Source organism: Chrysochloris asiatica, unplaced genomic scaffold (genome assembly GCF_000296735.1).
Source record: "Chrysochloris asiatica unplaced genomic scaffold, ChrAsi1.0 scaffold00354, whole genome shotgun sequence".
In the NCBI taxonomy this organism is placed as follows: Eukaryota; Metazoa; Chordata; class Mammalia; order Afrosoricida; family Chrysochloridae; genus Chrysochloris; species Chrysochloris asiatica.
The window spans coordinates 1,987,753-2,010,321 of record NW_006408872.1 but is presented as its reverse complement, the minus strand read 5'-3'; the positions used below and the strand labels follow the sequence as shown (position 1 = coordinate 2,010,321).

The 22,569-nt window shown below is 51.4% G+C and overlaps 2 protein-coding genes across 2 annotated transcripts in view; both read left to right on the top strand.

Moving 5' to 3' along the window:
* Positions 1–7,276: 7,276 nt before the first annotated feature.
* On the top strand, positions 7,277–10,367 carry GUK1 (guanylate kinase 1). The gene is made up of 7 exons (XM_006876130.1): positions 7,277–7,388; positions 7,732–7,773; positions 7,863–7,959; positions 8,939–9,077; positions 9,165–9,249; positions 10,023–10,108; positions 10,332–10,367. The coding sequence occupies exons 1-7, from the start codon at positions 7,277–7,279 to the stop codon at positions 10,365–10,367; spliced, it is 597 nt and encodes a 198-aa protein (XP_006876192.1).
* An 11,343-nt stretch (positions 10,368–21,710) lies between these two features.
* The window catches only part of GJC2 (gap junction protein, gamma 2, 47kDa), a 3,766-nt gene continuing 2,907 nt past the window's right edge, over positions 21,711–22,569 (top strand). The window contains exon 1 of the mRNA XM_006876129.1: positions 21,711–22,569. Within this exon, the coding sequence (XP_006876191.1) occupies positions 21,711–22,569 (859 nt within the window).

Here is a 22,569-nt window from a genome sequence, read left to right as displayed (position 1 = left end):
CAGTTCTAAACTACCAGCCATTCCATAGGAGAAAGGTGAGGCTTTCTGCTCCTGTAAAGAGTTACAGCCTTGGAAACCCTATGCAGGGTCACTATGAATCGGAACCAACTCCATGACACACCACCAGTATTGTTCTTGCCTGAGCCATACCAGTAAGATGTCCTTAGTTTCCAATTTTGTTTTCCTGAAAGGAGACACTTCCAAGGTTGAGTATAGGCCCATAGTTGATCATCCCTGCCCTTATCCCTTGCCTGATCATTCTTGTTCAGCATTCAGGTCATTTGAGTGGCTCTCCTGTTTCGAATCCTACCTATAGTGTACTCAACTTCTCTCACAGTTTTCTCACTCACAGTTCCGTGGTTTTAATAAAATGATTGAGTCCTGATTATGTGCTGTCAGTAAATTGAGCAGGTGTGGAGAGATTGTGCACTGTGCTCAAGACCTCCTACCTCAAGCACTGACTAACTGGACCTGAAAACTCTACCAGGTCAGCATTATTGTCTGCCATCATACTGGAGGGCTGGCACGTGCTGGGATAGGGAAAGAGGGGCTCCAGCTTCTTGTCCTGAGGCCAGTGCTCAGTGAGGGGAGCATCTACAAGCTGTGCAGATATGTTTGAAATTTCAATTTTTCCATGAACTTTTGAAACCCCCTTGTAGAGAAAGCTTCCAGATTCTTATGAAACTAGGTACCATTGAGTCACAAGTGACATTGGGGGCAAAATTATAAATGAATCTCGCTTATCAATAGCTAGACAAAAATCCTAAAAATATCAGTAAGTAGAATCTAATAGCATGTTAAGCCTCTTTAAGAAGTACCTCAGTGCAAATGTGTGAAAATATTAATCTTCCTGTAAAGTGCCAATTAGAAAGTAGAGTCAAGATGGAATTTTGGATGCTGAGCTGGCAAACAGCAGCTGAGGCCTGCTCTTCGTGTGGGTACCCACTTTGGAAAGGCCAGCCTGGAAGGCTGTGGTCAATAAGGACCTCAGACAAGTAGTAGTCCAATTCCAGCTCCCAGAGTTGCTACGTGGAGATGCTGGGAGGGCAGGTGAATGGGTGGAGCATAAGTGGGTGGGCCCATGTGGAGCAGATCCTTCTCAGGGGAAAGTAGGAGAAACAGCAGAAAGGACATGCAAGTCCAGTGCAGTCAAGGTTAGATTGAAATGGGCTGGCGCTGTAGGGCCATCACTGCACTGTGAACCTCAAGGTCAACGTTCATCCCCACCAGCTGCTCCTTGGAAACCCTATACAGGGTCTCTATGAATCAGAACTGACCTGGTAGCACTTAACAACAACAATCCTCAGAAAATTTGGAGAAGAAAAGAACTTACTAGTTAGAGGTCTTTTTTTTTTTTTTTCTTTTTAGTTTTTTAATGTGAATTGGGTGAAGGTTTATAGATAAAATCATCAGCTTTACATTCAGCAAATTATATACTTTGTTTCATCTCAATGATTACAGTTTCCTGCCTGCAACAACAGTTATCCTGCTTCCTCCCTGTGGCTCTCCATTTACATCTTATATTTCACCAATGAGCGAAGCAAAAATATTTGAAGTACACATACGAAACAAAATATATTTTTTCATTTAAATGTCCTAAGGGCACATTCTGCAAACCAGCCTCCTGCCCACAGTCACACAGCCTTACTCAGCCCACGGGCCTGTAGTCTACAGCAGCTTGGTCTCTCCATGGCACCGCCTCTGCCCCTGGCTCTGCTGTAGCCACTTTCCTTGGTAGGGATCTCATGCTCTTCCTTCTTGATGGTCCTGGGATCATCTGTTCCTGAAATGAAAGATTAACTACTCCCCACTTTAGTTACACATCTTCTACAATTTACAGATGCTACCATCACAATTAATCCTGCTAACAGTTATTCATAATTGAATAATAAAATTGTATCCCAATGATTCCCCAGTCCCATTTAGTGGGAATTCTACCTTACCCCTTATTCTGAAATTAAACACACTCATGAAAGCTTGTCAGCCAACTTCATGCTTTTGTAGCCCCTGCACTTTTGATGTTGTTGTTAAGTGCCGTCGAGTCAATCCCAACCCCATAGCGACCCTGTGTAGCGTTTCCAAGCAGCTGGTGAGCTTGAACCACCAACCTTACAGTTCAAATGGCTTTGCAGTCTGGTGCATTAACCCACAGGCCACACCAGGACTCCACTTGTTGTTCACTCCACCAGCAATGTCTAAATTGCCTGTTCCTATCAACCCAGTATAGGAGCTTTGGTAGTGTAGTGCTTACGAATCGGGCTGCGAACCGCAAGGTCAGCAGTTTGAAACTACCAGCTGTTCCGCAGGAGAAAGATGAGGCTTTCTACTCCCATAAAGATTTACAGCCTCGGAAACCCTGTACAGGGTCGCTATGAGTTGGAACTGACTCCACGGCACTTAACAACAACAACAATCAACCCAGTCTACTGAGGCAACAAGCTTGTTCTTTGATATGAAGAATCATTCCATTCCAGTTGGAATTTTGAGCAACTGCATCCATAAGCAAATATCTCAATCAGCAAATTGTAGCAATTTGTACTTGCTCACAATAACAAACATCTTTATCTTCATCTGGTCTATTGTGGTCAGCTAACCATCGAAGCTAGGTCAAAATGGATACTAGCTGCAAGTTTGGGAGTTCACACACACATCCCTGTGCTAATGCACCAGCTGGCCACTTCATCCAGCTCTAGTCCCCAGGGGCTTCGGCAGTGCCTATGGGCCCAGGACTTCACACATCTTCCTAAACCCTTCCTCATCTCTCAGCTCAAGGTTAATGGGCATCTATGGAACATGGTCAAACTCAGCTGATGTCTTCATTACTACATCTCCCCCACTTGCACTCACAAGCAGAGTCACCAGCAAGCATACTAGACTGCTCACAGTTTCCCTTTAAGTCCTAGAAAGGGATTTTCCTGATGGACTGATTTATCATGGGAGGTCATCATTCTTAACATTTGATGGATTTCTTAGTTCTCTTCTTCCTTTGTCTTTTTTAAAATAGATCATCATTTTTATTGGAGGTGAAATTCACATACCATAGTGAACCATTTTAGATCCAGTATAGACAGCTCTGGTAACGTAGTGGTTACAAATCGGGCTGCGAACCTTAAGGTCAGCAGTTCGAAACTACCAGCTGCTCCGCGGTAGAAAGATGAGGCTTTCTACTCCCGTAAGGATTTACACCCTTGGAAACCCTGTACAGGGTCGCTATGGGTCAGAACTGACTCGAAGGCACTTAACAACAACAACAACAGACAGTCCCCAGGTTCTGAACGTTTGATTTACATCCAAACAGGGTTACAAACCAACCCCATCCCCTAATAAAGACTATTAAAAAATCAAAGTACATACAATAGTTTGTAATAATAAGTTGATGCTGCTTTGTGATACACATCAAAACATTATTATTATTATGCTATTAAAGATTTTTTTTGTATCTAGAAGTGTTTTTTTAAATGTTTTTTTATACATTGTTGTTGTTAAGTGCTGTTAAGTTGATTCTGACCCATAGCAACAGCGACCCTGTATTAGGGTGTCCAAGGAGCAGCTGGTGAGTTTGAACAGCTGCCCTTGCAGTTCAAACAGCTTTACAGTCTGGCACATTATTAACCCACAGTGCCACACAAGTATTATATACATACATACGTTGTTGTTGAGTGCCGTTGAGTCTGTTCCGATTCATAGCAACCGTGTAGGAGGTTTCCAAGGAGTGGCTGGTGAATTTGAGCCATGACCTTGTGATTCAAACCAAACTTGTGGTCCAGTACTTTATCCTACAGCACTACATCAAGACTCCATATATTCATATATATTGTATATATGTATACGTGTGTGTATATGTTGTTGTTGTTAAGTGCTATTGAGTCAGTTCCAACTCATAGCAACCCTGTATAGGGTTTCCGAGGAGCAAATGATGAGCTTGAACCACCCACCTATGGTTCAAACTGACTTTACAGTCCAGCGTATTAACCCACAGTGCCATATCAGGACTCCATAAATCCTGTACAGGGTCACTATGGGTCGGAACCGACTCTACGTCACTCAACAACAACAATGTATATATATAGTGGTGGTGGTGGTTATGTGCCGTGGAGTCGGTTCCGACTCATAGCGACCCTGTACAGGGTTTCCGAGGCTGTAAATCTTTACAGGAGCAGAAAGCCTCATCTTTTCTCCTGCAGAACAGCTGGTATTTTCTCGAACTGCTGACCATGAGGTTCGCAGCCACTACGGTACCAGAGTGCACTCTCGATAGATAGATAGAAAGATAGATAGATAGATAGATAGATAGATAGACAGATAGACAGATAGATACATATATACACTAAGACAAACTTTTACTAACTGATGATGAAATATCTCTCCTGAGCTATTCAGATTTACATACAAATTCTACTTAAAGACCAATTTAGAAATGGACTGCATCCTAGTGGGGGTGAATTGGTATTTCATTGTGGTTTTGATTTGTGTCCCCACAATGGCTAATGATATTAACCATCTTTTTATGTACTTGTTGGCCATTTGTATATCTTTTTGGTGAAATGGCTAATTCACATTTTTCGCTCATTTAAAAATACCATTGTTTTTTGTTGTAAGAATTCTTTATGTATTTTGGGTGATGTTGTTGTATACCCTGAGTAGATTCCAATCCATAGTGACCCCATGGGCCCCATGTGACAGAGTAGAACTGTCCCCATAGACTGTAACCTTGATAGGAGCAGTTTACCAGGTAGTTAGTTCCTTTTGAAGAGGTGCTGGGTGCATTCAAACTACTAACCTTTCAGTTTGTAGTGCTTAACTGTTGCACCACCAGGGTTTCTTATATTATGAATATTATATGTTTTTCAAATATATGATTTGCGAATATTTCTCTCATTCTGTGGTTTGTCTTACCACTCTCTTGATAAGTGTCCTTTGATGCATAAATATTATGGAGTCTAGTTTATCTATTTTTTCTGTGGTTGCATATGTTTTGGGCGTCATATCTAAGAATTCATTGCCAAATCCAAGGTTATGAAACTTTAACCCCATGTTTTCTTCTAAGAATTTTATTACTGTATAACATAGGTCCCTTATCTGTTTTGAGTTCGTTTCTAATATGGTGTGAAATATCCTACCTTTTTTGTCATAATATTGAAAGGCTCTCAAGGAGGTTTGCGTTTTGTGTGTGTGTAAGTATTGAAACTAGAGTACAGTGGTTTAATATGATTAACTCTGTGATGGCCTACTTTGAGGATTAAGGAAGAATAACACTTGAGGGACTTCCAAGGCACCTGGGGTGCTGCTAGAGAGATGCCTTTGGGTGCGAGGTCACCCTCTGCAGCTGTAGCTCTCTTAGTGGCCCATCCCTCTTGGCCCTGTCTGCTAGTCTACTACCCAGTTAAGCTGCAGGATGGGGCCTTTGCCCCATGCCAGGTGGGCCTCTCAGGAAGAACCTGCAGGCTCAGACCCTCAGCAGGAAGCCTTCTTGAGTTCTACCTTTGCTGGGTCCAGGAACTCCTTGTTGATGGCTGTGGTTGGTAGGGAGGTTTCTGGAAGCTCCGCCAGCTCCCTCCCTGTATTCTCACCTGTACTCATCCAGGGCCACTCCCCAATCTGTATCTCCCTACCAGTGTGTGCTCCCACCAGTCTGTCTTCCCTGAACAGGGCTCCTTCATTTATTTCTGAATCCCAGCCTGGAATCCGACTACGCTCAGTGAGAGCAAGTGATTGCTGATCTGGACTTCTGTCCTGTGCCCTCCTTGCTTCTTCCTAGCTGAGTGCAGATGGGTGTATACCATGATGGGTCGTGGCCTCCCCTGACTTCTGCCTCCTTCATCATGCTTACGTGGGTGGGCTGACTGGGCACATGGGTTCTCAAGGGCAAAAAACAGCATTGGCTTCCTATCACTGTGCAGTGGAGCTGCAGGTGTCCCTGGAGGTGGGAGGGAGGCATTAGCGCCAGTCAGTCCCCGCTTTGAGACTTAGTGCTCAGTGGGCGGAGGGCAGGCTGACCAGCAGGGATTAGGAGCCACTTGCCCCTGGGCTGTTCATCTGTGTGGCTGCCTCCCTGACGCTGAACGCAGGGTGCACTGCTGACACCTGGGATAGGCTCTTGGAGCTCCATTGAGGAGGTAGGTATGTTCCTGGGAGGAGAATGGGGCTTGCAGGTTAAGGTATAGGCTCCAAATCAGAGTGTAGGGCTGGGGTCAAGGTGCAAGGTGGAATGAGGTGTTGGACAGGGTGCAGAGTACAGAGTGGAGCAGGGTGAGGTGTGGGGTTCAGGGTAGGGCACACGTGGGGGTGTGAGGAGGCGACCAGTTGTGGGGCAAGTGTGGGGTAAAGAGCATGGGTTGAATGCAGGGACTGCAGAGCTGGAGCTTTGGTTGTTGAAAGAGGCGTGCCTACCCACCAGGTCCTGTAGGCCAGCCTTTCTGGGAGGTACCTTCAGAGCAGTGGGGAGAGACAGATGATGAACTGGGGGCACTGATGCTGCTGGTGCATCATGGCCCAGAGGTACTGCTGAAGGTGCCCTGGTTTCCCACCAGTCTCTTCCCTCACTTCCTGTGTGCCTGTAGCCTGAATCTGACCCCCAAGGACTGCACATCTTCCTTACCCGTGGACAGCATTCCACTCCCATCATCCTTAATGTATTTAGGGCAAGGATGTCAAAAGCAAGGTTCATAAAGCACTTCCTTGGTGTTAAACCCCTTCTTTTGGTAGCGCTACCTCTAGGTTAGAAGCTTCTGAAACAGGGCCACCTAAGCAAGGCCCAGTGCAGAGAGGAGGGATGCATCTGTCCTAAGAATCCAGCAGCTTTGCAGGCAGAGCCACCTCTCCAGGATCAGGTTGCCCACCAGCTAGGGGCTGAAGAGGACTGGTGGAGGGCAGACTGAGAAGCAGCATGTATTACCTGAAGTGTGCTTGGGGGAGAACATCCATTCAGGCCAGGGTGCCCCTTGGGTGGGCATGCGCTGATTTTGGAGGCTGTTTGGGTTGGCAGGTATGGTGGTTCTGCACTGGAGAGGTCTATAATTAAACCCAATCATCCATATGATTCCTTTTCTTTCTTTGTTGGAAGTCTGCTGTTCAAGACAGGTATATGTGCGTGTTACAGTTTAACCAGCCCAGGCTGAGTTTGACAAGTAAACATGGCAACCCAGGTTGCAGAAGTACTGACAGGGTTGGTGCTTACTCTTGGTTCAGGCAAGGCCATCCTTCCTAGCTGAGAGATGGCCTGCAGGACAAGGACTCCAGACCAGGCTGTCTCCCTGATGTTCATGTCTCCCTAGGGATGTCGGGACCAAGACCAGTCGTGTTGAGTGGCCCATCAGGGGCTGGGAAGAGCACCTTGCTGAAGAGGCTCCTGCAAGAATACAGCACCGTCTTCGGCTTCAGTGTTTCCCGTGAGTCCTAGTAGAACCCCTGCTGGCATGAGGGCTTGGGGAGGCAACCCTCACATGCAAAAGAGGCAGGGAAAGCAACAGGCCCTCATGCCTAGGGGCCTCCTTGATACCCCAGTCCCCCTGGCTTATAGGGAACCTCCTGCCTATGTAGGCCGTGAAGACAGCCCTGAAGGGCTGAATGTGAGGGCTAGGTGTGGGCCTGACCAGTTAGCTCTGCTCGACAGCTCAGGCCCTTTGCTGCTGGGAGCCCACATAGCTTCTTGGTACTCCCCTGACCAAGGAACTCCTGGGAGCCAGCATGAGATAGGCTGGACTTGTGTTGACATCCACTACTCATTTGCAGATACCACAAGGAACCCGCGACCTGGAGAGGAAAATGGCAAAGGTGAGCACGGCCTCCCTGGCCTTGGTCCTCAGCTCCACCTAGCGGTGGAGCCTTTGGAAAGCACTCTTTCTTTCCCGTATCCTGTCCAGATTACTACTTTGTCACCAGGGAGGCCATGCAGAGAGACATTGCTGCGGGTGACTTCATTGAGCATGCTGAGTTCTCAGGGAACCTGTATGGAACAAGGTGGGACCAGGGTGGGCTGACTTTTCTATGGGGCATAGGTGATGCCAGGGGGTACTTGCTAGACAAGGTCATCATAGGTCAGACAGCACCTCCCTCTCCACAGCACCTGTGTACCAGGCCCATGGTGGTCCCTAAAGAGCAGGGTCTCCACTAGAGCCTGCCAGAACCTGGCTAACAAGGCCCAGAGTGGAATTTCTACAGGCAGGCCCTGTCATGCCTGCCCTGAGCTGTCTCTCAGCCATCCCTGGGGAGAGACGGGGGACTGCAGGTGACACTGCATATTCAGCCTCAGCTTCAGCTGTGGGGCCACCAGAGCTAGCCTGTGAGGGGCAGGCAGAGAGTTCTTTCTCAGACTGCATCCTCCCGGGCTTTCTGGACCACCCAGCTGCAGGTGGTATGTGGTGCGTGGTGAGTGTGCAGCAGCACAACAGCCTGTTGTGCTAGACGCTTGGAGAGGGAACCAGGGGCCAGGCCCTCTCCAGGCATGTGACAAGGCCAGCACAGGAGGAGGCCAAAGGAGCAGCAGTGTGGTGGGATACACCCATCAAGGACCCAGGTGGCACTCACCAAGGCAGGACATGGGGCTCTCACAGCAATTAAGGCAGCCTTGCAGGAAGCTGTTCTGCAGGCTCAGCCAACTGCTGTGTGACTGAGGTGACAGCCAGGGAGAGGATCATGAGGAGTTTCAGCCCTGGGACTGCATGAGGTGCTAGCTGGTCTTTTTGGAACTTCCCCTAGGGAAGGTGGGATGGCTGGCTCAAGGTGACCAGAGCAGACCCACAGGAGAGGTGTGTGACCGGTACCAGTGCTGATACAAATGCCACCAGCCTGGGTGGGGAGGGTAGAGGCCTCCTCACATCCCTGTCCAGGATTCTCCATGTGGGGCCCCTCACAGCCTTGAGGACAGGGGCAGGGTGGAAACAGGCAATGCACTGAGAAACAGGGCATCCAGCTGGGCTGAGCAGCTCCCACCCCACAGTAAAGCAGCTGTGCAGGCCGTGCAGGCCATGAACCGCATCTGTGTGCTGGACGTGGATCTGCAGGGTGTGCGGAATATCAAGAAGACAGACCTGCATCCCCTCTACATCTGTGTGCAGGCCCCCTCCCTCGAAGTCCTGGTGCGTGCAGGGCTGGGCGGGCCTGCGGGTGGCTGCATGCAGAGGGAGCCAGCCAGGGGGCACCCCAACCCCATGGGTATGTTTCAGGAGCAACGGCTGCGAGCCCGGGACACTGAAACAGAGGAGAGCCTTGTTAAGCGGCTGGCCACCGCCAAGGCCGACATGGAGAGCAGTGAGTACACTGTCACGCTGTCTGTGAACAGGACCTGAGGGGTAGGACAGCATGTGGGGTCCCAGAGTAGGCACGGTTCAGGAGACTGATGCAGAGTCCTGCCTCCCACAGCACCAAACCCCCAGTGTCAGTCCCCAGACAACAGCTTCTACTGGTAGAGTGTGGTGGGATCCTCTTCTCTTCCACTTTAATCTGATTTAAGCCAATGTAAAAAGTTTTATGTAAATGTCCTGTCTGCTTCTTAAGCAGTCAGAAAGCAGCAGCATTACAATAAAATCAAAACTAACACAGTTAACAAAACCAAAAGGGGACTGATGTGGAAACAGGGAAAGGGAGCACTGTAACACGAAACTGTGCACCAAGGCTTCTGGGGGCCCTGCAGAGAGGAGGAGGGGATGGGCCCATTGAAGGTTTCTCAGGGTGAAGTCCAGCCTTCCTGGACTCTGGGCAAATTCTGCCCGTAGGTGTGACTAGGAGAGGGACATTTTGTAGCAGTGGGCAGCACCCCACACACACACATGCACACAGTGCCAGCTGGGGGCTGTGTGTAAACTTGTAGAGGTGAGAGTACAATGTCTGGGCTATGGCCAGGGCAGCCTCTGGTCAGGAGCTTCTAGCTGCACTGGATAACGGCAGACCTGTCTGTAGTCAGCTGTCACCCAGTCGGGGTCCCTAGAAATTGCCTGTAGTAGTGTGGGACGGGAGAGCCTGAGGTTGAGTAGAAGGGCTGGGCAGCACCCTGTCTCTGAAGGCACTCCCTGCCCATGTTTCAGGCAAGGAGCCAGGCCTGTTTGACCTCATCATCATTAACGACAACCTGGACAAGGCTTACTCGACTCTGAAAGAAGCTCTCTCCGAGGTCAGAGTTCCCCCTACTCAGTGGCCCAGGGTGGAAGCCACATGCAAGGGCTCTGTTCTACATAAGAGGAAATCCAAGATCAAGCAGGTGGCGGCTAACCCTGTGCACTGAGCAAAGCCATGCCACCACCCATGTTGGGAGTCACCTGGGAGCCCAGCTCACAACTCCCTGGACCCCTCTTCTGTCTGGAGCCCCTCCCATGACTTCCTCTTCTTCTTGGCAGGAAATCAAGAAAGCTCAAGGGATTGACTGTTCCTGAGAGGCACCCGAGCCTGCTTTCACTCCATGGACTCATTCCAGGCCTTGCCTCCATTCCAGGTGCCCCTGCCTGAGTCTGCAGCCCACTTCCTGGCAGCTCCATGGACCTGGGCACTGCCATGAGACTCGGCCCACATAGCCTGGGAGGCCCCCGGCGGACTTTGATCAGCTCAGCTCCCACACCACCCCTCCTGGCCCGGCTTATAGCCCACCCACAGGTGCACTGTACTCTTCAGTGACTACCAGCCAGTACCCTCTTGACGAGGCCAGAGCTTGGGCTGACACTGTAATAAAATAACCACTGGGTTAGCATAGTTGAGAAAGTGTTGCAAGGTGGAAGAATGGGGCATGGCTAGATCCTTCCATGTTCAGGGGCCCAGGTCTCAGGCTAGCTGTGGCTGGTTCTCCACTACCCTTTCCACACTGGCCACCCTACCCAGACTGCTTGGAGAGAGAGAGCCCTGAGCACTGTCCCTGCAGCGGGGACTGTCATCAGGGTCCCTGCTTAAGGCTAATGCCTCACAGCTGCTCAATCCCTTCATAATGAGCTGTATCAGCTTCGACTTGGTGAGCTGGGGATACCAGGGGGGCCTCCAGGGTGCCAACACCAATAGACCATTTAGTGCTGACTGAGGGTGACACAGGGTGAGCCCTCTGGACTGGGACTGCTTCCTGCCCAAAGGTGGGTAGTTGGCTCCCATGAATGATCAGGGCAGGGTTGCCAGGAAACAGCCTCACCTCCCACTGCTACCTGGAGGCTGCTATGAGGTGGAAAAGAGAAGGACTATGAGGGCACTTTGCAGACGTAGGGGAGGACTCCAGATGGCACTGTTCTGGGCTTCTACATGAACATGCTGCAGTGCCCACAGCTGGCACCGGGGGGTGCTGGGAGCTCACAGTCCAGCCCAGAGCATCTTTCAGTCCATTCCTCTGGCTGCAGCAGACACCAGAACATGCGGTCCTTTGTGGTGCTTGCTGAGAGTGGGGAGGATACCACTCAGCCTCTATAGGTGGGGTAGGTGGGAAACGTTGTAGGATGCAGCAGGGGCACTCTGTCATAGGAACTATCCAGGTACTGGGAACTGGGGCATTTGCAGTCTGTCAGCCTTGTGTGTGGCTTGCCTGGCCTGGCCCACCCTGCCCAGGTCAAAGGGAGGAGCCCTAAGTGTCTCTGTTGAGATTCCCCATCTCTGCAACCCTGGAGTCTGGAAAGCCTGGTGATGGACGTGGCACCCCTGGTCAAGGAGAGACACCCGGCAGGAGCGCCAGCCCCAGGACTTCCCAGGGCACAAAAGCCCTCACACTCACTGCCTTCTCCCAGGCCAGCAATGGTTTGGTGTCAGTGTCCCCTAGCTCTGACTACTGACCTGCCTGGGCGGGTCTCATGTGTACCCTTGGCCTCTCCCATCCCTGCTGCCTTCCCTCCTGGTCTCTTCCTTTTTGTCTTAGCCCAGGAGAGCTGTCAGGTACAGGGTTCACAGTGGAAGCAATGGAACTACCCCCAGCCCTGTTGGGAGGTGGTACATGTCCTGTGGGGAGGTGACCCAGACTGATGGATCAGGCAGGCAGGGAGACCCTGTGTCCTTAGCTAAATCCAGATGTACCACAGGTGGGTGGGCAAGGGCCTCACTCAGAGGCTCCTACTCCAGGGAGAGGCTGGAAAGCTGCTGAGGGTGAACTGGGCTGGGCTGGTTTCAAGAACCTGCTGTGTAGCCTTGAGAATCTACTTCCTTCTATGGACCTCAGCCCCAAGGTCGCTACCAGGACAGTGGAAGCGTGTAGCACCCTGCTGCCCAACCCCCAGGGACAATCGCAGGGATTCAGACCCCAGCTTTGGTGGGAACAATGGGGCCCTTGAAGATCCCCTCCTCCCTCTGCATTGTGCTTGGTGGTGAGAGGTGGCCCTGGGTCAGCCGCCTGCACCACTCGGCCCCCAAGACTTGACTGTGGGCGGGCGTACACCCTGGGGAGGACTACAGTCAGCCAGGAGGTGGACGGTTCAGAAGCAAACTCTTGCATTTCCTGGCCTGGAAAAGGTAGGGCCCCTCTCCCACAGGGATTCAGGTATGCTTGGCAGTTTGGAGCACATCATGGTCCATTACCCATTGAGAACCCTGGGAGTAAGGCCAGGGGGTACCCCTGCAAAGTTAGGAAGCCAGAGCTGGGGAGGGGAGGCAGGAAATGACCACCATATGCAAGAGCCACCATCACTTGACTATCCTTTCTCTGTACTTTCTTGTTCTCTGTAGTCGGGTCAGCCTCATGGGGTCTTGCAAAAGACAGGTCCCCAGTGTAGGACGCAGGAGACAGCAATCTACTGCCCTGGGTCACCGGAGCCTGGCCTTAGGAACTATCACAGTATACCCACCTCCAGCAGCTGGAGCTCCTCAGGCTATATGAGGGCCTCCAGCCACCTCCAGCATCAGCTGGGGCCCCTCAGCCTCAGGAGCGCTGCCAGCCCTGCTCCAGCACCAGCTGCAGTGTGCAAAGTCCTGTCCTTTCAGAGTGAGCAGGGGGGAGGGGGGCACCAGGCCCAGCCCTCAACCTCAGAGGATTCCTGGAGTCCGTTGTGGGGAGGAGGCCTTCACTGTTAGGGGTGGACCTTACCCCTTGAAGGGGACTGGCCCAAGAAACTGCTGAGAGTCAGGCCCCACCCATTGCTTAAACAGATAGGCAAATTGAACCCCATTGTACACAGCTCCTAGTATGGGCTGATCCCAGCGCCTCTGCTCCAAGCATGTCAGCCGTCAGCATGGTTTTAGGGCCAGGTACTCCCCTTGGTCTAGGCCCTGGGGACACAGTAGTGAGCAAAGCAGACCTCAGCCCTCCAAGAGCTGGCGGCACAAACAAGAGACACTGTAAGTAAGGTGCGTGTGCAACTGTCAGTGGGGGCGCCCAGGGTGTGTGGAGGTGGAGGGATTGGAAGAAGTGTGGAGGAATGTGCAAGGCTTGGGGCTGGAAGTACTGGCTGGCCTGAATGACTCCCAGGCCCTCCTAGGCCTGTCCTGCCTTCCTAGTTCCTCTCTCAGAACCTTCCAGCCCCGCTACCTCTCAGGGTCCCATCGTCCACACCAGGCAGCTCACTGGGGCCCTGGATTCCCAGTAGGTTCTATGTCTCCTTTGGAGACCTCTGGAGGCCCGGCTTTGGCTTCCAGGCAGGTTTGACTACCCCTGTTTGACTCGGTGTAGAAGGTGGAAGAGGCAGGCCTTCCAGGTCCATCCAGTATGACAGAACTTAGAACTTTACAGTGCAACCAAGGGCTGGAAGCAGAGGATGGTGCTGAGAGCAGGGCTGGATAGTGGAATTGGGCAGAAGAGCAGAGACGCTGGGGCTGCCAGCACCAAGACAGAAGATGGGAATAGTACCATCCCCTCCTCCCTGAGCAGAGCGCCTGTCCCCTGGGGCTCTGGCCTGGTGGGGGAGCCATTCATTCAGTCACCATTGCAGGAGAAAGTGGGTGGGGTTGTGATGTGGGAGTCAGTATGGAGCCACCCTTCTAAGCCTGGACTGAGGAGAAAGGACCAGAGCGGTGTGTGCGGTCAGGGGCCAGGGAGAGGACAGATGTCCTTGAGTGTGAGTCCACATGTGTCTGTGAGCTTGAGTGTGCACGAATACTGTGTGCTCCTTTGTGTTGTAAGAGTGTCATGTGCATGTGTGAGCATGTTGTACAAGTGTGAGTGTGTATATTGTATGTTGCGAGTGCAAGAGGGAGCATATTGTGCATATGTGAGCATCCCCTAAGACAGTATGCTGTAACTGCGGTTGAGGATGAGGAATCGTGTAAATATGTATGTGAGCAATGTGTGCATTCATATGTGTATTGTGAAAATAAGCAAAATATGCATGTATGGGAGAGCTGTATGTGCTGTGAGCCAATGTGCACAGACTGGATGAGGCCAGTTTCAAGGTGGCAGGAGCTAATCATGAGGGCCTCAGGCCTAGAAAGAACAGGACTGCAGCCTGAAGGCTGACCCAGGGCCATGTTACAGCTTCCTTGACTGGCTATGCGTGGGGAGCTTGGGGTGCAGAAATGTGGTGTGGTCAAGAGGTACTTTACATCAGCTCTGTGTTGTTGAGAGCTACCTTGGGACTGCTCCAGTGTGCTTACAGGAGGCACATTGTAGTGCTAGGTCATATGCACAGGTCCCTTCATCAAGCAGGAGAGGAGTGGTTCACTAGCCCAAGCAATCTATGTGGCCCTTGGGGCAGACTTGGACAGGAGCCACATCTCATTGCCAGAGGAAGCCCAGGCCGGGCTACCCTGTTCAGAGAGAGTCCTGGTTGAGGAAACGGAGGCTGGGTGGGTGGACAGGAAATTCCTGGGCAAGGCCGGTACCACTGATGGAGGAGAATTTAGTCACTGCTCACTATCCTGCCCTCACCCTGTAGCCCACCTCCTGGAGAAGACTTGTTTTCTGACTCTGGTGAGTAGGTCTCGAAGGGAGTAGGAGTAAAACCCAGCTGCCCACCTGGGCTAGCCTTTCCTAGAGTGTTGATGGACGAATCTGAGTGGGCTGGCCCAAGCCTATCATCCCGCAAAGAAATCACCTTGGAGGCAGTCCCCTGCAGGCTCAGTAAGATCCTAGAGGAAACTCTGACTGTATAGTGGGCAGGGACCACCCAGACACCACCGTCTGCACCCATGAGGGTCATCTCCCACCCCCTGCTAATGGTCCCCCACACTGGCACTGGTATCTCCACAGGATGGCCTGCAATGAGCTCATGGCTTTAGAGGGCAAACTGGAAGGATGGGGCCAGGAGGACTCCACAGCAGGTCCAGTGGGAATCCTCTGCACCCAAGTCCCACCTCCACAACATATTGAGTCCTGTCTCCCGGCACAGTACCTCTCTGAGGCCCTATAGAGCTTCCTTCTGCTTACCTGGCAATCTTCAAAGGAAATGCTGTGAGGTCATCACTCCCTCCTAGCCCCTGATACCTTTGCTAACACCTGCCTCCCTTATACCCTGACATGGCCACCCAGGGGGCATCCCGGGCCTCATCCCCTATTTGCTTTATAGTGTAGTTTTAGGTAAGATTTCCTTTGAACAAAAGGTTCCTTCACTTTACAAGTTGGCAAATTCTGGAGTCTGACTTCCAAGACCTCCTGTGGGATCACTACCCTACTCTCCTCTTCCCCCTGAACTCAGCTTGAGCCCACCTGCTAGTCACCAGTCACAGGTTCCCCTGTCCCCCCACCACCACCACCACCACCACCACCACACTGGTCAACCAACCACAAGTGTCCAGTTTGCTCCTCACCTAGGCTCCCTAACTCTCTGAGAGTAGTCCTTCCCAGAGCTTCCTCTTGTGCTACCAGCCAGTCCCTGCCCGTGCCATGTGACTCATCCCTTCAGAACAAGGCTAGTAAGCTCAGCTCTTGGCCCTATTCTAGGAGTGGGGCCACCACTGAAGTTTCTGCCCACATAATGCTAGGGGAGACCACAAACTCTAAGACAGGCAAAACTGTGAGAGGCATTAGATGTAATGGGGTGATTTTATTTTTAACACTTTTAGATTTACCCAAAAGTTGAGAAGATATAAACAGTCTCCCCTACTGTTAACATCCTACATTAGCATGTTGTTTCTGTTAAGTGCCTTGGGGAAGGTTCCACTCAACGACCCTGTATAGGGTTTCCAAGGAGCAGCTGGTGGGTTTGAATTGTTGACTTTGTGGTTAGCAGTCCAGTGCTGATGCTGGAGTGCCACTCCAGGAGTCCTATGTTAGCAGAGTATGTTATTAATAAACCAATTTTCATCTGTATGACTAACTAACCCAACACACCCACTGTCACTGAGTTGATTCGAACTCACAGGCACCCTAGAGGACAGAGTAGAACTACCTCATAGAGTTTCTGAAACTCAATCTGGATGGAAATGGACAACCTCATCTTTCTCCTGCAGAGAAGCTGGTGGCTTTGAACCACCAACCTTGCAATTAGCAGCCCAACACTTAACCCATAGCACCACCAGGTATGACTCACTAAAGTCTACATTATTCAGAATTCCTGTGTTTTTCCTTAATGTCCCTTTTCTACTCCAGGATCCCACATTCCACTTAGTTGTGTCTCCTTAGGCATCTCATGGCTCAGTTCCTTAGACTTTCCTTGTTTTTTAATGTCCTTGATGGAAGTGAGGAGTTCTAGTCAGAACTTTATAGGATATCTCTCTATTGGCATGTCTGATGTTTTTCTCATGTATGTCTTAGGAGGTAGCCCACAAAAATGAAGTTCCATTCTCATCAGATCATATAAAGGGCACATACTATTATCATGATTTATCACTGTTGAGGCTGACCTTTATCACATGGTTGAGGTCATACTTGTCAGATTTCTCCACTGTGAAGTTATTCCCTCCAACTTTGGAAGGAAGTGCACACTTAAGGAGTGGGTATATATGCTCCACCTCCTTGAAGGCAGAGAGTTTATGTAAGTTATTTGGAATTCTGCCCAGGAGATTTGTCTCTTCTCTCCCAGTTACTCAATCATTAATTTAAATCAGTATAGACTCATGGGTACTCATTCTAGTCTGTGGGTTATATAATACTTTTTTGCTCACATTGTTCCAGTTGTGGCCATTGGGCGCTCTTTCAGTTGGCTCCTATGTCCTTTGACACCCGTTGTTGTTATTGTAAAGCACCGTTGAGTTGGTTCCAACTCACAGCATAGGGTTTCTGAAGAGCAGCTTGTGGGTTTGAACCACCAACTCTGTGGTTTACAGTCCAGTGCTGATCCTACAGCACCATGCTAGGAGTCCTTTGACACCCTTTAGTGCAGGATTTTTGATGCAGACTCATCTTGTATCTTTCTTGCCCCAACATGAGGCTTGGACATTTTCCCAAGGATTTCTGCTTGTTTTTTATTGAAGGGCAGTTTTCAAAACCAATATCTGGGTGCTGGGTCTTTGCTACTAGGCCCTTGCTGGTAGACCTCTTAAAGGACAGAGCAAGAAAAGTTATGTCTGGATACTAATGTGTACATATGCACGTATTACTAGATGCAGCCATCTGTCTCTGCATCAAGTTGAGCATGAGTGTATAATGCTGTCTCCAGCTCTAGTCCACACCATGTGGGTCATTCTGGTCTCCTCCTCAGCTTGTCTGTAACTTCTCACTCCCAGCAGTGAGACAGCCCACTCCCCTTTCCCACCACCCACTTACAGAATGGTTTCATCCCAGCATGCAGGTAGAGTGGTATGAGAATTGTTAGCCCATGCTGGCTGGCAGTGTGGTCAGAAGACTTCCAGGCGGTCGTCTATCAGCAGATATGCAAATCATGGCAATGTGTTTTGGCAGGAGTGAGCCTGGCTTGTGTTGGGAACAATAAAGAAAGTAGAATGACCAGAGTAAGAATGGGGGAAGGGGAAAAGAGGGTAAGGACAAGTTAGGGGACCTTATGGGTCTAGGTAAAGTCTTGTCATCTGTTGTAAAAATCATGGAAGTCATAGAAGGGCTGCAGCAGAGATCAATGGATGTTTCTAAGGCAATCCCCTGGCTTCTGTAAAGCAAAGATCCAAGGCAGGAAAAAGTAAAGTGGAAAAGGCTATCAAAAGCAGCTGCTCTTGAGCAGAACATGGGACCCTAACCAAAGAAGCAGTGACACCAGAGATGGATGGAAGCAGAGGTGATGGCATGCAGAGATAGAGCAGCTGAGGGCTATAGACTCTTGGAAAGAGAAAGCCTGTGTGCTGAACCTGTGTGGCTTGCAGAATGTGCCCTTTGATTGTTTAAACGATTATATATTCCTGCATGTTTCTGTGTACATCAGTAAGAAAGAAAGAAAGAAAAGAAAGGGAATAGAAGCAAATACTGTTAACCAATGAAGTATGGAGGGGCTAATCATTGCAATGAAAGAAAATACAATTGGTTGAGTGCAAAACCAACGTTTTCCCATGTAAACTACCACTCAATTCACAATAAAAGCTTAAAAAAAACAAAAACAAAAAAAACCATAGCTGCCTTGGTGACATTTGAGCCAGGAGTGGTAGCAAAGTGACGAGCGGTGGCCAGGTTCTGGACACAGGAATTTGCTGATGGATTGGATGGGGGTATGGGAAACAGAATGATTCCAGGGTCTCTGTGCTGGGGAAACTGGTATGGAATTGAGGTTTGATCATCTGGAGTTTAAGATGCCTGTTGGGCACTCAAATGCAGATGTCAGGAAGACAGTTGGACACACACATGCGGAGCTCAGAATAGATGCGGACTGTGGATAGCATCAAAACCAGGGGCTAGGCTCCTTCCAGACCAAAGTTGGGTCAATACCAACTCCATCACTGTAGTATTTAGAATACGTTTGTGGAACAAATAGATGTATGCACCTACTGAACTGTGATCATGTGTCTAGACCCCCAGGTTTCAGAGCCAGAGCAGGTGCCAGTGGCCCAGAGTTAATGGAAGGGCTGCAAACAGGCCCACCCATTGCTGTCTAAGTTCTCCCATTGTTGGTCCCTCTCTGGAGTTTGAGTCCTCAATCTTTCTCCTCTGCCAGAGAACCCAGAATAAGAAACAATGGAGGAAGAGAGAGAGAAGTTCACTCCCCTACACTTTACTGCCCAAGGATACCCCCTACTCAGAGCCACTTGCCTCCAGGAGGCTCCCTCAGATCCACCCTCTTTTCTTTGTTCTAGCTTCTCCCAGGGCTGACCACACCCAGTCACAATTTCCCCTAGGTAAAGTGTGGACCCACAGTCCTCAGGACCAGTCCAGTGCTATGCTAAGGAGGGTGTGCACCTCTCTTCATAGTTACATCCAGCCATGGTAGGAGTACATCACAGAAATTGGCAATGCTACAGATCAAGGTTCCCCCACCCACACGACAGCCAGTTGTTAAATATTTAGTACACACCACTAGACAGTTCTGTGCCCCCTCTTAGGTTCCCCAAGAGTTTCTTCCCACAGTGACTACCTAATCCTAGGGCCTTCTCAGTCTTGGACAGGGAGAGAAGAGACTAAGGAATTGGGCAGAAGGGCTGCTATACCATCCCATTTTGGGGCTGAGCCCAGTGGTCTTCACTCATGCTTCTGTCACCTGCGAGGGGACTGTTGAGGTCAGTGACTAGGACACACCCGACAAAGAACAGCTAGCCTGTGAGGATGATGGGAGAATCCAGGGCCACCCCAGGGATGACATCAGTCCCCTTTCCCTTGTGTTCTTACTTGCAGCAGAGATGAAGATGAGGCCCTGGAGGGCTGAGGGAACGCCAGTCTGTGTGTACCTGTGAATATGAGCGCATGTGTGAGTGGTAACTGTGTGTGCTTGTGTGCATTGGTGTTTATGACTACATATGTGTGTTGCATGTGTGAGTGTGCATCTCTGAGGATTTGAGTGGCGACTGTGTGTGTGTAGGAGTGCATGTCTGTGTGCATGAGTGTTTATTACTGTGTACACGTGTGAGGGTGCATTTGTGCAGATCTGAGTGGTGACTGTATGTCTTTGAGTGTAGGTGTGTCTGCATGAATGTTTATGGCTGCATGTATGTGTGTGAGCATGCTTCGTGTCTGTGAGTGATGACCGGGCCAGGGTGTGGGGAGGGGAGGTTGTGCACAGATGTGAGGAAGTAGGGCCACTTCCCCAGGAACTCTGGCTGTCCCCTCTTCCTGACCAGGGAGGGGAGAGGGTTCCAACTGCATAAAGAGGGCCAGGAGCCTGGTGTCCTGTGCCCCATCTGCTTCTCCTGGTTCATCTCATACCTACTGCTGCCCAGTGCCTGCCTGCTGCATCCCAGGCCCTGGTCTAGGAGGGAGGGACCAGAAGTGCTGTCGTTCAGGGGTCTCTTACCCCAAACCTACTGAGGAGCAGGTACTGGCCCTAGGGCTGGCCTCCTAGGGAAGAAGGGGAGGGAGCAGTTGTAAGACCCTAGGTCCTGGAGGTAGAGGGGAGGAGCCCTGAGGCCCTGCTGCAGAGCTCCCTTTCTTGGGCACATTCCTACTATGGGGTCAGCTGGAGGAGGGTGCTGACCTAGGAGGTAGAGTTGCCCAGACACCATGATATGGCCCCCAGGCCATGTCAGAGTGTTACAGGTGCCTTGCTGACTGGATATGCCTGTGACTGCATGCAGTTGTGTGCAGCTGAGTGTATCCATGTGATTTCACATTTGCGTGACTCTGTTGTGTGCATCTATGCACCTCATTGGACAGTCCACCTTGGACAGGTGTCCATTCTCACCTGGCCTGCCCAGCTTGGAGCTGGTCCACACTGCAAGCTTCAGAAAGAAGGTAGGCTGCAACCCTGGGAGAGAGGCCAGAGTGACTGAGAAGCTGAATACCTGGGCACCAAAAAGGGCAGCTGGATAGTCCCTGTCCAGCAGGACCAACAGAAGGGGTGCACAGAAGGATAGGGGTTTTTTTTGGAGATGGAGCAATCAAGAGCTCTGTGAAGTGTGAGGAGTAAGACAAGGCAGAAGGGATGGGGTGCTAGAGGAGCTGGAGACCTGGAGGGCCGGGGTGATGGAGGGCTGAGGGAAGCTAGAGGGCTGTGGTGTTGGAGAAGTTGGGGTGCTGGAGGGATGGGGAAGCTCAGGATCCATGGTGGCTGTAAGGGCTGGGGGACTTAGGCACCAGAGGGTAGGGGTGCAGAGCAACAGGAGTGACTCAGGGGACTGGAGACTGGAGGCCAAGTCTCTGTCAGCCATACATCTTGCAGAATGCTGAAGTATGGGTGCCTCCCAGTGAGCTGAGCCAGGCCCAAGTAAGGGTGAGAGGCAAGTGACCAAATGGGTGCATCTTGGGCTGAGGCCATGTAGCCTCCACACTGAGTGGGCTGGCTTCAGTTTCCCTGTCCATCCCAGGAAGGCAGCTGTTGGGCTCTGTGGTCCCAAGAGCTGGGGAGTGGGCACTGCTGATACTGTCAGGCTTTTTGGGGGGTGGGGCCATGCTTCTCTGAGTCCCAGGGCCTAGGGTTATCATGCCTGAGATGAGGCCCAGGGGCAGGGTGTTTCATTGGAAATGAGGCCTCTGTATTTGTCCTTTGGCAGAGACAACTGCCTCTCCCTATATCTCAAGGACAGGGTTAGGAATTGGGGTGGAAGCAGCATGCCCGGCCCCAGCAGAGACTGCCTCTTTCATTGTGAGATTGTGAGTTCCCCACCACCACAGTTGTGTAAAGGAAGGTAGGTGGGCTTTGCTGAGTAGCAATTTGGGGTGGGGCAGCGGGGGTGGGGAGGAGCTGGCTCAGCAGAAACCAAAGGTTCATCCCCACCAGAGTGCTGATTCCCAAGCACCCGTGTGGTTGACCTCCTGTAGGTTCTGGGGCTGCCCACTGGAGATGTGGTTCCAGGGTGCCTTAGGCTTCTGACTGTGCTGACCACCCCATGTAACCGGCCTCAGGTCCCACCCGCCTGCCCCTATGACCAACATGAGCTGGAGTTTCCTGACGAGGCTGCTGGAGGAGATCCACAACCACTCCACCTTCGTGGGCAAGGTGTGGCTCACAGTGCTCATTGTCTTTCGCATCGTGCTCACAGCGGTGGGTGGTGAGTCCATCTACTCGGACGAGCAGAGCAAGTTCACGTGCAACACCCGGCAGCCAGGCTGCGACAACGTCTGTTACGACGCCTTCGCCCCACTGTCCCACGTGCGCTTCTGGGTCTTTCAGATCGTGGTCATCTCCACACCCTCCGTCATGTACCTGGGCTACGCCATCCACCGCCTGGCACGGGCCTCAGAGGAGGAGCGGCGCCGCGCGCTCCGCCGCCGCCACCACGGCCGCCTGCCCTGTCCCCGCCGCCCGTTGCCGCCCCCACACCCGGGCTGGCCCGAGCCCTCAGATCTGGGCGAGGAGGAGCCCATGTTGGCCCTGGGCGATGAAGAGGAGCTGGAGGCAGCCGAGGGCCTGGGCGAGGAGGAAGAAGAGGAGGTAGCGATGGCCGCCAAGGGGGCCAATGTGGACAGCAAAGCCGCTGCTGGTGCCCCAAGCCCCGCTGTCAAGCACGATGGGCGGCGGCGCATCCAGCGTGAGGGCCTGATGCGCGCTTACGTAGCGCAGCTGCTGGCGCGGGCGGTCTTCGAGGTAGCCTTCCTGGTGGGCCAGTACTTTCTGTATGGCTTCGAGGTGCGGCCTTTCTTCCGCTGCAGCCGCCAGCCCTGCCCACACATGGTCGACTGCTTCGTGTCGCGGCCCACCGAGAAGACAGTCTTCTTGCTGGTTATGTACGTGGTCAGCTGCCTCTGCCTGCTGCTTAACCTCTGCGAGATGGCGCACCTGG